At 40.8% G+C, this 16,433-nt stretch overlaps 2 protein-coding genes and 1 non-coding gene across 4 annotated transcripts; 1 reads left to right on the top strand and 2 right to left on the bottom strand.

Moving 5' to 3' along the window:
- Positions 1-27: 27 nt before the first annotated feature.
- On the bottom strand, positions 28-4,572 carry snx15 (sorting nexin 15). The gene is made up of 7 exons (XM_041030765.1): positions 4,381-4,572; positions 3,505-3,661; positions 3,052-3,167; positions 2,573-2,852; positions 2,290-2,463; positions 1,440-1,637; positions 28-700 (listed from the first exon to the last, which is right to left on the bottom strand). Exons 1-7 carry the CDS (start codon positions 4,477-4,479, stop codon positions 561-563), a joined length of 1,164 nt encoding a protein of 387 aa, XP_040886699.1. The 5' UTR covers positions 4,480-4,572; the 3' UTR covers positions 28-560.
- Positions 1,872-1,953, bottom strand: trnal-aag. The gene has a single exon. It is a non-coding gene; the product is annotated as a tRNA-Leu (tRNA).
- Positions 4,573-10,235: 5,663 nt separating the features above from the next.
- Positions 10,236-16,215, top strand: slc3a2a (solute carrier family 3 member 2a). 2 transcript variants are annotated; one of them, XM_041030919.1, is made up of 11 exons: positions 10,236-10,354; positions 11,595-11,799; positions 11,925-12,109; positions 12,907-13,080; positions 13,264-13,358; positions 13,470-13,597; positions 14,138-14,247; positions 14,574-14,776; positions 14,876-14,953; positions 15,078-15,297; positions 15,406-16,215. In XM_041030919.1, the coding sequence occupies exons 2-11, from the start codon at positions 11,603-11,605 to the stop codon at positions 15,543-15,545; spliced, it is 1,530 nt and encodes a 509-aa protein (XP_040886853.1). In that variant the 5' UTR covers positions 10,236-10,354; positions 11,595-11,602; the 3' UTR covers positions 15,546-16,215. The 2 variants fall into 2 exon arrangements, with proteins under 2 accessions (XP_040886853.1, XP_040886852.1); XM_041030918.1 differs by lacking the exon at positions 10,236-10,354 and adding an exon at positions 11,020-11,174.
- The last annotated feature ends 218 nt before the right edge of the window (positions 16,216-16,433 follow it).

Genomic DNA, 16,433 nt, shown 5'->3' with positions numbered 1-16,433 from the left:
AACCAAGAAAGCCGACACGTCATTGACTTAAATTAAAATCACATTTATTAACAAATCATTTTTTTGTGCAAAAAATGCAAATTACGAAATATACAGATACATTACTGTTTACAAGAGAACAGTGTAAAAGGAAGATGGGATGAAAGAAACAGGGAGAAATGAAGAGTTATTTAATCATGAATCCGTAAAGATTACAGTTACTTTCAGTTTCCAGTTATTAAGATTTTGTAAATCACAGATTTCTCACTAAACAAAGGCAGCCAAAGAAACAGTCTGCAGTGTAGTGTGTGCACCAGGAGTCAGTGTGGTATATATGTGTGTGTTCTGTAGTTTTGCACCTGAATGAGCTGGTATTTGTGAATGTTGTATGATGTATGTGAGTCTGCATACTGTGTCTAACTGTACATTTGTGTATGTCCATGAGTATATTTATTAAGAGAGGAAGAGTGTGTGTGTGTGTGTGTGTGTGTGCATATGTATATGTATGCCACAACCCTGAGCTTTGTCTTTGATCTATCTTCATTTGTAGGAACAGTGTATTTAATTACATGCGTGTGCATCTATGGGTCCTGTGCATGTGTGTGTGCAGATGTGTGAGTGTGTGAGGGCGAGGAGTGCCTGTCGATCAGCATCTCAGCGTGTTTCAGATACTGGGCGGTCCTTCTCATCACAGAGTCCCTGCGCGCTGGGTCTGGGTCTCCTGTACAGACAGACATAGATCATTTACAGCTTCCTGACAGTGATTGGTATGACTTCGTGAGGTAGCGCCTTAATCCAGCGCCTTAGACCGCTCGGCCACGCTACCCTATGACAAATCACTCCCTTACATATTTCAAAAGCGCTGTTTCGTACTTTTTCTGCATTCCTTTGTATGGTACGTGTTCAGTTCAGAACCTTGACCCAGCACCTTAACTAGCAATGTTGATTTTACTATGGGGTCACGTACTGACCTGGCACACTGACATTGTTTGTGTGTATCAGCAATGTACAGTGCACTTATCAATGTGGCAGCGTGTGCGCAGCACATCAGAACATGTAGTACAGAGTACATATGGTCAATAAGGTATGACAGCTGTAAACGTAAATGCACATTATAATTTGTGCTGATGCATTTCATGGTAGAGCCGAGTGCGCGGTCTGTCACTATAGCAACAAATCTGGATCATAATTTAGGCAGGAATGGAAATGACAGGGTGCTTTCAGGTGAAATGTCATTTTAAATTGACTGGGTGTGCTGGACGCTCATGATAGTGAACATTCAAGAAAAGACAACAAAAACTGATGACTCAATTTAGCTTTTTCCTTTTTGTTTAAATGTGTTTCCTTGATCAGTATTTTGGAAACATACATTACTGTTTTACTGCTGAACTAAATACTTTACTACATCCCTTCCTCTCTCCTTCTGTCTCCCCCCTTTTCCACCATCCCATATTTCTCACCCTGTACTCCAGTGATCAATATATCCACCGCCGTTCTGTATCCACGAATGGCAGAGCTAAATTCTCCCTCCTTCTCCCTCTCCATGGCAGCTGTTAGCTCAGTGGCTGCTTGGTTCAAATAACCCACGTCTCCTCCCTCTAGACTAGTTGGCGGCAGTGAGAACAATTCTGAGTGGTCACTGGAGGAACTGGATCTCTCTGAAATGGAAAAGAGAGAAACAAGAGAGAATTATTTAAAAACAAAGAAATAAAGACATGGAAAATGCTAAATGCTTTCCAAAGGCTGTTTTCAGTTAGTTCATCTGATTTTGTATACATAGCTCTATAGCTATCTACAGTTTACCCTTGTAATTATCACTGCCTTTTACTACCAGGGTACTACAGTCTGTCTCAAGTGCTCAAATTGCATTACATGAGTTTGAAAAAGGCCCTTGGCAGCAGTGGGATTCGAACCCACGCCCCCGAAGAGACTGGAGCCTTAATCCAGAGCCTTAGACTACTCGGCCACACTACCTCATGAAAGCACTTACAGTGTTCTTGATTCAAAGTTTGAATTGAAGAGGGCTGTGCCAAAGAGGAACTCAGACAAAATGCAGTTTAGCAAAGCTGAAGAACTTCCTGGCACCAGTGGGATTAACATCCACACCCACAAAGAGACTGAAGCCTTAATCCACTGCCTTAGACCACTCAAATAAACAAAGGGTGTTTGTTTGGAGCAAATTATACTGTATGTTATTGCTATGGTCAAATCAGGAGGCATCAACCTTATTAATCTGACAACTGACAGAATCTGAACAAGACATAAACTGTTTGACTTGTTTTACATGAATTAATTCACATTTATATCCACCTTGTGCATAACAGGGATCAAAGACCGCCAAGTCATTATCAGACAGTGGAGGAGGACCCTCTTCCTTCGGGGATGGGACTTGCTCTTCTGCCACAGAATCAAACAGTGAATCAAACTCCTCCTGAGACTCTTGCGACCGGTAGTTTCTGGCTGGGGATGGGTGAGGAGACGGGACTGGAGGTGGAAACATGGACCAAAAGGTAAGAGCAAGGATAAGAATGAAACAGAGAGAAAAAAGTACAGACCTTGGTTAACTCTAGCAGATATTTTTCCCATTGTGTACCTCTGTCATCCAGCTCTGTGTCACTGAGCTCCTCTCTTTCTTCCTCTCTTGGAGAGCCTCCCATCTCGCTGTAAGCCTCAGCTGCCACCTCAGGTTGTCCCACCTCTAAGCCCAGGTTGGTGCCGAGGTCCTGAGGTAAGGTGGGAGCCTCCCTTCCCTCCTCCTCTTCAGCAGGCTCACAGTCTGAGGCCCTCCGCTTGGGGAGAGGGATTAGAGGGGGAGGTAGAGTCCCGGCAGAGGACAGGGGGGTTGGATCTAAGGGCCTTGTAACCTCACCGCCCTGAGAGTAGGGAGGGAGAAAGAGAGGATAAAAGGAAAGCAGAGGGGGTATGTGAAAAGGGGCATGCATAGACAGCCACAAAGCAACAAGGAGTCCAATAACATTAGGACTGTTGGGCTAGCGTGGTTTTTGTGTGCAGAGATCCATGGCTACTGCATCTCAGTTTCACTTCCTGTATGTGTGTGTGAGAGCGTCTTACTCTGAAGAAGTCCTTGAGTTGTGGGCTGTTGTAGAGTGCAGGTATGCTGGTGCTGAACAGAAGCATGGCTTCTGCTGCCTTCCTCCGCTCCTCAATCACAGCCTCATCAAACCTTCCTAAAACGGAAATGCACCATATAATACCCAATATAATGACAATTTAGATGATGGTGCTAAAAATTACAAGGCCAAAAAATAAAGGAAATTAGTAAGATTAGTAACCACTGAAAAAATGTGTCACATAAGCGGAGGGGAAATGTCACAAGAATCATTACAAAATGCTAAACGCAAGTAAACCCGGACAAGTATATCCTCACAGGTGAAAAGACAAAAACTCTGTAGTTCATGATGATTTGTTTCTGTTATTTATTTAGGCCCTGCAGCACACCAAATGACTCAGTGATCTTAGCACTTAGCAACCATTAGGTGTATGACAATCTTTGCATCATTTTACCAAAAACTTGTGCACGGGGAAAAGGGGGAAACTCCTCCTGTCTTCTGAACAGGTTCCTGTGCGTGTAGGCCAACTCCCCATGGAGCTTCTTCAGCTCTGAGAACCTCCTCCACACAACCACCTCCTTCACATCCTCTGGACGACGCTTGGACACAAACTACAAGCCACAGAGGAGGAAGGAGAGATTATTTCATTTACTCTGTGTTTAACGTTAAGCCTCAGACCGTAGCAAAAGACAGTTTGTTGAGATTATGGGTGTATGCTTTGAAATAGATGAACAGGACAGAGAGCTCACAGTACAAGTACTTACACTCCGGACGATGGGTCAAATATTTTTTAGAGTTAGTTTATTTGTCCCAGGACTCTGGGACAAATAAACTAACTTGTATAATAGACATACTTGTTTGTGTGTGTGTAAACATAAGGGTGACAAAGGCTTGAGTTTGGTTAACAAAGATATGATCGTCTTTGATTTTGTATGCATGCCTGTCCAGACCACGGGGCATTAGTGTGGTCATGGGGGTGCTGGAGCTCATGAACTGAATCACAAGTTCTCTCTGTTTCACTTGAGTGCTCAGTGCGCACCGCTGCCTCAAATAAAAGGCCCATTGTGTATGTATCTGTCTGATGTCTGAGATAGATGCAGGGCTCTTGTGTTTTTATGACTGGTACTGATGTGACTTCATTGCGTTATAAACGAATAACAATACAATGTCATTTACTTTAGTATAGTACAACACACTCTTAATTGTTTTGAGTACTTAAGAGGAATAACAGAACATGTAGGTTAACCATTAGAAAAAAAAAACAGCATAATAACAATATAGGTTTCTATTGTTGGTGTTGTAACTGAAGAAAGATAAGGCGTAAACCAACCCTTGCTGTCACTTTGTACTCCGTGTGTCCCTTCTCGTGAGTACGTGGGTCGGTAACGGTGAAAAATCGGTAGTATTCCTCTTTAAGTTTTCGTGACATTTCCGTTGTTGGTAACAGCAGAGAAACGATGTGTGGCACAAACCAGAGCTGTCAGAGGCTGTAGTAGCTCTGTTGTGATTCTACTGTCCCTCCTCTGCGTTCACTTCCTGGTTGGTGACGTATACGAATGCGTGATTGCGTTTGGTTGTGCGTCAAGTTCGTTGTGAAATGATTTCTTTTTCTCCCGTTTTTTAAACTATTTTTCTCCTTATTGTTTGTTCTTTGTAGTAACAGCAATATATTTTTTAGCAATTTGTATTTCTAATATGTTTGAATACCCAATTACTTGTAATACTTATTAATCAAATCAAATTATAATCGTTTTTTTTTGCATTAAAGTATGCAAAATTGGGCCCAGTATGAAAAGTTAAATTTAATAACATAATACTTAAATCTATCTATCTTTTTGTGTGTTCTATATTGTTCTGATATGATAACCAGGGTTAAGATAAAATGGGAATCAGTGTCATGCAAATAATAATAATAATAATGTCATGATATCTTCAATAAGCAGTACTATGTGGTAGTTTATAAATGTAAGTATGATTGGAATACTCCAGGGGGCGCTAAAGGCCTATGCAGTACATTGAAGGGGATGAGGGACTAATAATTGACTCAGCCAGATTCAGTTCAGTGAATTCTGTTTGATGATAGCTTTCTGATGTGACCAGTGTAAATCTGTATTCAGATTGCTTGTAGTTAATCTAAAATGACCTCCTGTGTTTCTGTGTCAAAGATGCTAAAATAAGCAAAGCACATAAAAGTCTTGAACATACCCTATTTGAAACAATGCATCAAAGAGAGAGACAACAGACAACACTGCTATGCTGAGGAAGTTCCAGCTGTGCACACATATTGTGTAACAATCCTTTCCACCTGTGTCCCAGGCTCTTGTTCGTCTCACAGCTCCTTCTGTAACTTACAGTATTAATTTGACTTTATATGCTTTTTACAGACTCGTAGGGGCATTTCTGAAAAACTGGTGTCAGGGTTTTCTACCATGTAGCCAATGCCTTGAACAGGAGGTAGGTTGAGTGTGAGTTTATATCCAACATGCTGGAGCTCAAAGGTCAGAGTTCATCTTCACTGGTGCTACTTTCCCCTCTGGTAATTGCTTGTTAAATTGAAGGGAAAACATTAGCAGACACAAATGAAGTAAATATTTAATTTACGATAGCCTGTGTGCCTGGTGTGCTGACGACAAACTGACAGCCTCAGTTCCAGACAGCAGTCAAACAGGCTGTGTTCAGTATTAATGTCTGTTTATGACATCTTTGTATACTTTCATACTCAGATATATATAAATGGCTTTATTAGGACATATTGGTGAAAAGCGAATCGGTACAGTCTGCTCAGGCTAATGCGACAATGAGAGGATGTTATGTATAACTTTGACCTCTGGGTTTTGGGCCCAGCACGCCTCCGCTGTGCCACTCTGCTCCTCTAAAGTAGAAGAGAGGTTACGGCGTCTGTGAATTGAACTGTTTGAAATTCGTATCACAGAGAGGGGGCATTCTTACATAACGTGCAACTATTGTTTCTTGATGACAGAAGTGGTGATAGGAGGAGTGAGAACAGAACAGGCCAGTCTGAAGGCCGGAGAGGGGAGAGCGTGTGAATGATAAAGAGATTTGGACTGTGAGAGAGGGAGATGTGAAATACAGAGAGATCATTGCAAAGTAATATAAGGCAATTATTATGATAACAATATACTTTAATTTGTGTTTGAAGTGGCAAAGTTAGTTAGCTGTGAAGTTTATCTTAGCATGCTGCAATTCAAGGATAACTGACTGTTCGTATCCAGTGTGTTATGCTCCTTTATATATGTCTCCTGTATTTCTGTGGTGAGTGCTCTGATGTGATGAACTAATCAGTGTTTGCTTTGTCCATATTAGCTCTCCATTCATGCCAGTAAAGAGTTAGAGGGGAAGGCTTTCCGTGGTGAACAGTCTCCCCTTTGTCTGTGAGAGAAAACTAGGCCACACATTCTCATCTAAAGAGAAAGAGGCGAACAAAAAAAGACAAAGAAGCCGGAGGAAATATATTAAAGGCAGAGAGACAAATGGGAAGAGGAGAGAGAAAAGTTATTTAAATGTACCATCAGTAAGGCGTGGGGTGTGTGAATTCAGATATTACTGTACTTACATAAAACCCAGTTGGTTAATGTACACCTACAATACACCAGTGATAGTGGAACAGAACATAAAGCAATAACATTACACAATATGACAAAGTCCCTATGAAGTCCACTGTATTTTACTCATTGTGTTTCACAAAAATAAATATTATATCACATATGTTCCCTGTTGACTGGACATTTCAGAAGTAGACAAGATCATGCTTGTTGATAGCTGAGAAATCAATCTGCACACATGACCATGATGCCTTTGTGGGGGTTTTTTTTAGATTACATGAAAGCTGTGTTTCGCAGAACTGCACTGTTTCGGTCTGAACTGTGTGAGTGCACATTGCTGTGAAACAATGAGATGAAAGCACAAGACCTCCAGAGTCTGGTCAGACTGGTCTAAACTGGTCCAGGTCTGCGTTGTTCTGCTTTGGGTTTTTTTTCGAGCTCTTGCTGCTTTGCAAAATAAACTCTCTCAGAGGGATCAGACAAGGATTTATAGTGAGGCTGTGTGTGTGTCCAGGCCTAACAGAGAGATACTAAAGTATATTTCTAAATTATACATTTTTAAGTGCAGCCAGTGTCTGAAATAAGCTTGAATACACAATTTGGCCAAATTCATTGAACAGAATCAGCTGTAAATCCCAGTTTTATACCACAGTCTTCTCTTACTTATTTAACCTGCTTGTGTGATCATGCAACACTTTTTGCTGTAGTAATAGATGTAAACTGAGCCACCAGTGTTAATGTAATGTACAGAAATCCCTGCTTGTTTCCCCTCCTGCAAAACAGACAAAACTATGCAGCAACTTTGCCCTCCTTTCCTCTCGCTCTTTTCTCTGTGTGTGTGCAGCCTTGCAGATGGATTTACTGATAGTCTCCCCTCCTATTCTGCCAAAGGCATAAACAAAGCACTGAGGCTCTACAATAGGACAAGTCTTGGCTGGGTTTATTTAGTCAATGTCGCCCCCATGAACTTGTAATCTCCATTTATCATGGGTGACAATGCAGCCAGTTTGCAAAACATGTGAATCAGTATCACATGAAGTTGGAATTGATGGTTGGATGTTAGTTTATCCTGCGAGTTGAGGTTGTTAGAGATGTGAAGACTCAACAGGACTCAGACAGCATGTGGGAAAAGACTGTCTTGCTTTAGCTCGGTGCTGTGTTTCCTTTAATACCTGTGGCCATGTTCCACCAAACATTTTGCTACAACCCCAAATCATAAACATGTTTACACATCCCAGCCCCCTCCTCTCTTTCTGTCTGCCCTTTTCCCTGTTTATTTTTGCACCTCCCCCTTTCTTGGCCACTCCTCTTTACTCTTGTTTCCTTGTCTAACCACTCATCCGTCTCCTCCTCTTTCCCTGTTTTCTTTCCCATACATCTTGACATCAGTTCCTTTCCAATGTTCCTGTGAATATGTGAAAGAAAAAAAAGTAAATAAGGTGCCTTTACTATGTTCCCTTATCCTTCCTGGATCAACAGCACAGTGTGTTCACATGAGCCAGCTGTCAGCTCAGCCAGCTCTGTTAACCTGACACTGCTGAACACACACATGATCATCAGGCTGAGATAAAAACAGATGGTGTGCGTTTGAGTTTGTCTAAGAGAGGAATATAGATAGCGTGCTCATGAGCGTGAATGTGCCTGTTGATATGGTTTTTCTAACAGGACCAGCTCTACTCTAAGGCACGCAGCTCAGATGTTTTCAAAGTTTTCAGTTCTGAATTTCTGAAGCACTGCCAGTAGCATCACGTTGCTACGCTTTGCAAAACCTGGCACAATAACAGAAGTTAAATAGCAAGAGGGTTATAACAGGTTATAGCATCATAGATCCACAAATAGACACACATCAGTCTGCGTGAGGGCGAGAGTGAAATCTGAATATTAAATCAATCCCCATTTTCACATTCTCATTATTCCTGGAGTCCACAGAATTTGTTTGTCATATAAGACACCTCCAATATAAGCCAAAACCCCTCCAGGGCAACAGGATAGAAGCTGAGCAAAACAAGCGGTGGAACGAGTTACCTTTCTTTACATAAAGATGTTTACTTTTCTTTACATATCAGAGACAGACAGAGAGAGACCGTGTAGATATTTGAGCAGTATAGGAAGTAGCAACAAAGTAAGAAAAGATGGAAGATAATATGATAAGTATTATTAAGTTTCAGAGGAGTGATAACATCCATATCATACAGCTATTTATCAATCATGAAAAGCTTTTCCCTCTGTCTTCTTTCATTAGTGAGTCTGTTAGCCAGCAAATCCAATCAATCCTTGATTGCTATGCACATGCATATTGGTACTTGCACTTTGAAAACTGAGGAAAAGCTGAAAACATGTTGAGATAAACAATGTCCTCCATCACAACAGACAGGAATGTGATTATTTGAGATCATATTTACACACAGATCCAATCAGAGATCCAAGCATTTGATTGTCTCTCAGGTTGCATATTGTCCCTTACTGAAAAATAACATTCTCATTCTCCTGCTCGTCATTGTAATAAATACAAAAGAATATCAACTGCAGTACAAAGTATGACCTGTACAAATATGGCCTGAAGCATACCCCTGCAGTTTATGTACATGACATTCAGATTTTGTGGCAGCTTTTCCGAGAACTCTGCTGTTACTGTAACTCAATGAAGGTCAACAACAGCTGGGGAAGGCTTCAGAGCACAGACAGGAGGACATTGGTTTTCAGATTAGCTGCTCACAAATGTTCTCTCTAATTTAATATAGACCAAATTACACATTATTATTTAATATTAATTATTTTAAAATAGGGATCAGCAAGTTATTTTCATACCCTTACACAGAAAGGTGTATGCTGCAGGTTTGTATTAGTTTAAACTTTGTACCACAGGTTCTGTTTAAAAAGCTCTACTATATGCCTCTATTTTTGCCTTCTACTTATACAGATTTAAAATGCATGCAACAGTTTTAAAAAGACATGTTTTATTTATTTGCTTACAACAGCAATAATGTTGCTAAGCTATAGAAAAAAAAAGAAAAGCCACGCAAATCCAATTCAGCCTAGACTGAGTTTTCACTTTATTGAACTGGTTAGTGCTATAATTTGAGCATGATCATGTCAGAGTGAATAGATTGATCTGTGAATATTTAGTCAGTTGTTGATGGAGGAAAGAAAGCGGTGCAAAAGAGTATAATTAGAAGGGGGTGAATGTGTAGGAAGTATCTCTCCTGGCAATCTCCTCTAATCAAAAGACTGAAGGCCTCACCAGGAGCCTTTAGCATGCAATCAGTCCATCTATCAGTTGGTCAACAGATGGCTCATGTAAGTGATTACATTATCTTCAGGAAAGGTTTGCAGAAGCAAACTGAATTTGTTAGTCGCTGCTAACAATTTTAACAAAATATTTTCAGCAACAAAGAGTAGTAAAGGCTGAAACTGTGTGAAGACAGTGACAAACACGAGCATGCTAGAACAGATTTTGACATAAAACTGGTCCAAGTAAATGGTCTAAACACTGTTAATTTGCAGCATGGGGTGGGGGGTGTAATATGTTTGTTTGTTCAGCGTTTCTGAGGAGAGAGAGAGCGAGAGAATGAGGGGAGAGAGGGAGGAAGATTATTCGGTCGCCCCTTTGTAGGCGGGGAAACGAGGGCAAGTACAAATACAGACTGAGCGTCCTTAGGAATAGGCTTAGCGGATACCCAGGGATAAACGACTGGGAAAGAATAAAGAGAAGAGGACGAATTATACGTTGTTTTTTTACAGGTAATATTTTATTTACTTCATCGAGTTTTCTTTATTAAAACTCCGTTAAAGTCTGAGTTGAATAATAGAGAAGAAGGGTTAATGCTGTTTCAGTGCCTCGTGCTTTCACAGGTGATGGGTGGCTCGATTTCATCATCTCTGAAAAAAGATAAATTATACTATAACAAACATTTCAAACCGGTCGAAAGTTTCTTATTTTGTTTTACTGGTATTTATTCCATAAAGGAGTGGGACTGATGTTCGAGTTTATGGGATTTCTTTTTTATTAAGCATTTGACGAGCGAGGACAAACAACTCAGCCAGCTAAGAATAGACCTCCGGTACTACAACTCAACAAAACAATGTGGTGTAGCCTATATGCAGAACATTTACGTCTAACAGTAAACATAATATTTTATTAGTAGCTATTAATGTTAAAGTAGACAGGATTTTTCTATCCATGTTGGGGTATATTTTTGACGTCCTTTGTATGGAAACTAGTCTTTTATTTGTTTTGTTTTTTTAATTGAAAGAACACCCACCTCAAATAAAACAAAATACACAAAAATACACAAATGATTAGCGAATATGGTGTGTGGGCGATTCACTAAAGGATAGCAATGCTAGTTAACGATTAGCTAATGAACCCACTCTTATTGTGAAGGTTACATTGTTTCCGTTCATACCAATGGCAGTAGCAGAGCGGATCCTGTAACTGGCAGCTGCTGTTTCATCAGACAACTGTTGAGCACATCTCTGGTAGAAACAAACCTCCCCAGTAGTTGTCTGCCCAGTAGAATTTCTGCTGCAGCTTACACACGATATAAATGCGAAGTGTAGTGTAAGTATTTCCCAGCATTTTTATTTATTTATTCGAACTTTTCGTCAGTTACTAGCTCGTGAAGCAGAGCTAACCGGCTGTTCCGAACTGGTGCACGTGTCTATTAGCAACAGCAATTTAATTTCTGCTGTACTACTTTTCTATCTAGTTAATTTTAATCTTTTAATTTAGAGACTTGTTTTCCTGTCTTAACTAGGGGGGGACTACATTTACCAGATTAGCAATTAAAGTGACTGAAAGTAGGAAGAAACTCCCACTCATTTCCAGTGTATGTTCCCTTTTCCGCAGTCATCGTTTTAGTTACGTACTGTTTTCCATTGAAACTAGACAGGGCCAACACCCTTTCTGCCCCGGGTAAGCGACTTGGTTAATTAATTTGACAATCTCTGATTTCTTTGTCTCCGTCTCCAATGAAATCAGATTTAACCATGAATAAGGACACAGAGATCGACATGAAGGAAGTGGAGCTCAATGAACTGGATCCTGAGAAGCAGCCCATGACGGGCGATGGCCAGGCAGCAGGAGGGGAGAAAAATGGCAGCGTCAAGCTGAAGGTCCCCGAGGATGAGGTTACATTCACCGGCCTGTCCAAAGAGGAGCTGATGAAGGTTGCTGGTACTCCAGGGTAAGAGTTACTAGGCTACAGTTGCTACAGATACTTTCTGAACACTGGTCTTATATTGGCATTTGACCTAAAAAAAAAAAAGGTCATCTTAACAATTTTTTTTCCACGCTCATCTTTCTCTGTAGATGGGTGCGAACCCGGTGGGTGCTTCTCGTCCTGTTTTGGCTGGGCTGGGTAGGCATGCTGGCCGGAGCCATTGTAATCATAGTCCAGGCTCCTCGCTGCAAACCCATCCCTGAGATGAACTGGTGGAACGAAGGACCTCTGTACCAGATTTCTGACCTCAAAGCTTTCTCTGACGGACTGGCAGGTAGAGTATCTTAGGATTTCAAATAAATCGGTATTATAATAATAAATATACCCTATATATTCTATATAGTCTACCCTGTAGACTTTTTTATGTTAAAGTTGATTCCCTTTCTTGCTGTTGTTTGCTTGTTCTCTTTTACTTCATAGTGTCATCTTTATTCCCAAAAACAAGATTTAGAGATTAGTTACAGTGTGCTGTGGTCTTGATGTTGTAACCCTCTCTAATTCACATGGGTTAAGTCTTGTGACAATGTCTTGGGTTTCCTCAGTTCCATATGGCCAGTTTTAGCTGACCAGATACCAGACTGCTGACAAGGCTGATACTGAGTGACTCAAGGTCTAAAGGACACAAAAAAACCCACAAGTCATTTCTGTCATATCTCTCCTACTCAGATTTGAGGTTAAAGTTGAGCAACAGATTGTACTGCTGTTCTTAAAATGAATTACTCAGGAGCTCTCGGGTTTCCAAAAGCCTCGGGGCAGAATTCCAAAAACCACACGTGACTCAGTGTTTTCCCATAAAGGACCTCCTTGTACTCAGACTTCACATGGCCAGCAGAGGGTGCGGAGGGAGCCATTCACGTGCTCCTGCCTAGAGTCAATACTTGCTGAAAGAACAGCAGTATCCAGCCTTAACTTTCCACATTCTTTTAAACTTTACTGTCTCTATTACCTTGTAGCCTTCTGACCTCTCTTCCTAACCCCCTGACCATTCTCCCTTTCACACACCAGCTCTTTGTTGTCCAATGTGAAACACGACATTTCATTCTCCCTCCCTGTCCCTCTGTTTGTCTGTAGGTGTTGAGGCAAAGTTGGAAGAAGTGAACCAGTTGAAGGTGAAAGGCTTGGTTCTTGGCCCTCTTCACACCGTCCAGGCAGACCAGATACACACCCTGGAACTTCAGGCAATAGACCCAGACCAGGGAAAAGAGGAAGCCCTGGTCGCCTTGTTGGAAAAGGCCCACAAGAAGGGTAGGTTGTCATACAAGTGAGACCTGTTATTTGTGTTTGAAAGCTTACACCATCATTATGACTCACAGATCATTCACAGTAATTCAGTAGTAACAGAGTGGAGTGCCTTATGTTTGATTTGTGGGATTTGAACTGCTCATGTCCAGATGTTGCAAGCAAACTTGTGCTTTCTGTTTTTCTCAGGCATTTCTGTGGTGCTTGACCTGACTCCGAACTACATGGGAACTGCTGCGTGGTTTAGCAGTGGTGATATCGGTGATGTGATGGAGAAAGTTAAGGTAGGAAACACACACATGCATGCAATTGTCTGTGGTCCTTCATTCACTGAATCCAAGTCATCAAACCGTTCTTGCTTTTGTTGTTACTAAAGTGCTCATGTTCTCTTCCAGGCTGCAGCAGAGCACTGGCTGAATTTGGGTGTTGATGGCATCAAAATATCTGACGTCACTGTTGCTGCCAACTCCACTGAATGGTCCAAACTGCAGGCTGTTGTGCACAGTGAGGACACCAAGAAGAGGTAACTATGCCTGCCACTTTTTGACTTATTTTGGTTGGCCATAAACAGACAGACCAAACAGGAACACACAATGTTTAATTTGCAAGACTTCTTTTTTTATAATAAAGATATTTTATTTTTATTTTTATTTTTTATTTTTTTGGAAAGTAATATCCAAATCAGCATTAGTAAATTGTCAGCTGACTGGATTATATTTCTTGAGAGAACACGGAGATTAAACACATTCCAGTGCCACAGGGGGCTGTGGGTGGGGTTCAGAGGGAGTTGGATCAACAAGAAAGGCATCCACAGGCCAGCGGGAATTTACACTCTGATGTTAAAGCGACACCTTGTGGAGCATTTGAGGAATGACTTTTTTTTATCAGACTCAAGAATTCAAAGAATTACTTCAATATGATGAAACAAGTATAATATATAATGATATAATTCAAAATGTTCTACTTTCAACTGACTGAAACTAATGTCAGCAAAATAAACCACTGTCCCCCATGCTCCATTGCTCTTTAATGTGACTGATATGACCCCGTTCTCTTCCCTCAGGGTCTTGATGGGTGTAGTTGAAAATCTTCCGGCTGCATCCGTGTCTCAGATTGCCAATACCACCGGTGTAGATCTCGTTCTGTCTGACTTGCTCCACAGGAAAAATGGAGGTTGGTTGGAGTGTCCTGTTTATCTGGCCATGTGTATTAAGTGTTTTATATTCTCCAATTTTTGTCTGGTTTCTAATATTTTGAACAAAATATCACAACGTTTTTGAACAGATTACATCTATTGATTTAAAAATGTCTTAATTTCTCTTAATTAGCACGTAGTCACCCATGGTTGTCTTTGTCATCATTTGTCTCCATCTTGACATTCTTGTTTTTTTTTTTTTTTTAAATCAAGAAAAACAAATGTCCTTTCTTTGTGTCTGAAAACCAACCAGTTGGTGCAAAATGGTACATTGCAGGTGATTATTTTACCTGAATATCTGCAGGTGTGGAGCGCATCGAGGCCATGGACACCCTTCACTCTCAGCAGAGAAATCTGGGCTGGGGTCTAGGTGCCACCCAAAAAGACCAGCTGGCTAAACTAGCAAAAACTCCATCCCTAATCCGTCTCTACCAGCTCTTGTTGTTCACCATGCCCGGAACCCCCGTGTTTACCTATGGAGATGAAATTGGCCTTCAGGCAGGACAGGTAAGCAATAAAATGGACAAGATGAATTCAAATGTTTCAGCAGCCTTGCAGCTGTTTCACTGTGTAAACTCTGTCTTTCCCCTTCTGTTTCCTTATTAGGGTGAAAAATATCCTAAGATGGTTTGGGATGTAGAAAAGGAACCAGTTGAAGGAGAAGCTGTTGATCAGGCTGCTGAAGTAAGATTGTGTTTTCAGTGAATGACGGTGTGGATAAAGAGTCCAAAATAGCGAGAGCATGCCCAAAAACAGTAATTTGCTTTCAGTGTTTTTTAAAACATGTCCTCATTGCTCACATTTACAGGCTGAGCGTAAGGAACGCGTTGCTATAAGGAAGTGGTTCAAATCCCTCAGCGACCTGCGTGGCAAAGAGCGCTCTCTCCTTCACGGCGACTACTACCCTCTTTACTCCTCCCCCTCTTCCCTCTCTTTTCTCCGTGTGTGGGACCAGAGCGAAAGATATATAACAGCTGTTAATTGGGGAAATGCAACTGAAACATTAAAACTCTCACTGGCACCTACAGGTAAGATTCAATTCATCTGTAGTTTGGATGTGTTATATCCTGTAAAATACATTGACAGTAGTTAGTTTTTGTGTTCATTATTTAACGCCATGATCTTTGTTCCTGCAGAGGGAGTAGAGTTGCCGACGACAGCTAAGGTCAAGCTGTCAGCTGGCACGAACTCCACAGCAGATGAGACCGTCAACCTGGAAGATATCACCCTAGGTCCTGGACAAGCCATCCTGCTGCAGTTCCCCTTTACAGGCTAAAGATGGCACCAAACGATAGGAAAGCTAGGTAAAAATTAGCCTGGTTATAAGAAAGTTAAGACAGTCCTAATCCCTAGAAAATAAAATGGCATGTTAAAAAAAACAGGACATTTCTCTTCACCATAATAAATGAGAGTTTCTATCAGTTTATTTAGTCAGAATATAAATTGGATCAAAAGAAATCTGCCATACAATTGCAGAATATTGGCCAGTATAAACTCTTGGATTATTTTGGGTTTTTATAAAGTTTCTGGGTTTTTTTTTGTTTGTTTTATTTTTTTTTTAATTTTGACCTTTTTAGTGCTAGAAAAGCCACCTCAGACATGCACTCCTCAACTGAACTTTTTGTTTATTTGTGGTCTTTTATCGTTGGCTATCCGTACATTTGTCCAGATGTGTGAAAAACATTCCATTCTTGTTCTTTGGGCATTTCTTCAGCAGTCATTCTGGGCTTTTTTAATTATACATTTTAAGAAATTCTCTTTTTGTGGCAGTTTTACGTTCTTCATGGATTTTTTTTTTTTTTTTTTTTTGCCACTGGAAGGCACACAGCACACGTTCTCGGATTGAAGTATTTTTATGGCTGCTAGTAAACAAAATTGTTGCAAATGGCTTAAAGTCTGTCAAGTGAACTGAATTGGAAATGAATAAACACAAAGTTCTGTTCTGACTCCTGCACACTAATGTTGATTCTTACTAGAGTTAGTTCTTTGCTTAAGCCCGTTTTCTGTCGGAGATGATATCAGATAAGACGTTCACTATTTTCAGTACATACAGGTGCGTGAAAGTGTGTCACAGATGTTAACAGAGGAAGCACGTCTATATTTTATCATCATCCTGAGATAGGCTTGATAGGCACTTTATACTAGGCTCTAAAATGTACCTGTG

The sequence above is a fragment of the Toxotes jaculatrix genome, chromosome 23 (assembly GCF_017976425.1).
Source record: "Toxotes jaculatrix isolate fToxJac2 chromosome 23, fToxJac2.pri, whole genome shotgun sequence".
In the NCBI taxonomy this organism is placed as follows: domain Eukaryota; kingdom Metazoa; phylum Chordata; class Actinopteri; family Toxotidae; genus Toxotes; species Toxotes jaculatrix.
The sequence above is the reverse complement of the archived record's forward strand: the minus strand, read 5'-3'. Positions and strand labels throughout refer to the sequence as shown.

What these genes read in the sequence shown, in the direction of transcription:
- snx15 (XM_041030765.1), bottom strand. Translation starts at nt 4,479, where the DNA reads ATGTCACGAAAACTTAAAGAGGAATACTACCGATTTTTCACCGTTACC. An exon ending in TCCCCGTGCACAAGTTTTTG is followed by an intron (nt 3,168 to 3,504) that starts GTAAAATGATGC and finishes TTTCCGTTTTAG; the next exon opens with GAAGGTTTGATGAGGCTGTG. An exon ending in AACTCAAGGACTTCTTCAGA is followed by an intron (nt 2,853 to 3,051) that starts GTAAGACGCTCT and finishes CCCTACTCTCAG; the next exon opens with GGCGGTGAGGTTACAAGGCC.
- slc3a2a (XM_041030919.1), top strand. Translation starts at nt 11,603, where the DNA reads ATGAATAAGGACACAGAGATCGACATGAAGGAAGTGGAGCTCAATGAA. An exon ending in AAGGTTGCTGGTACTCCAGG is followed by an intron (nt 11,800 to 11,924) that starts GTAAGAGTTACT and finishes CTTTCTCTGTAG; the next exon opens with ATGGGTGCGAACCCGGTGGG. An exon ending in ACTCTCACTGGCACCTACAG is followed by an intron (nt 15,298 to 15,405) that starts GTAAGATTCAAT and finishes TTGTTCCTGCAG; the next exon opens with AGGGAGTAGAGTTGCCGACG.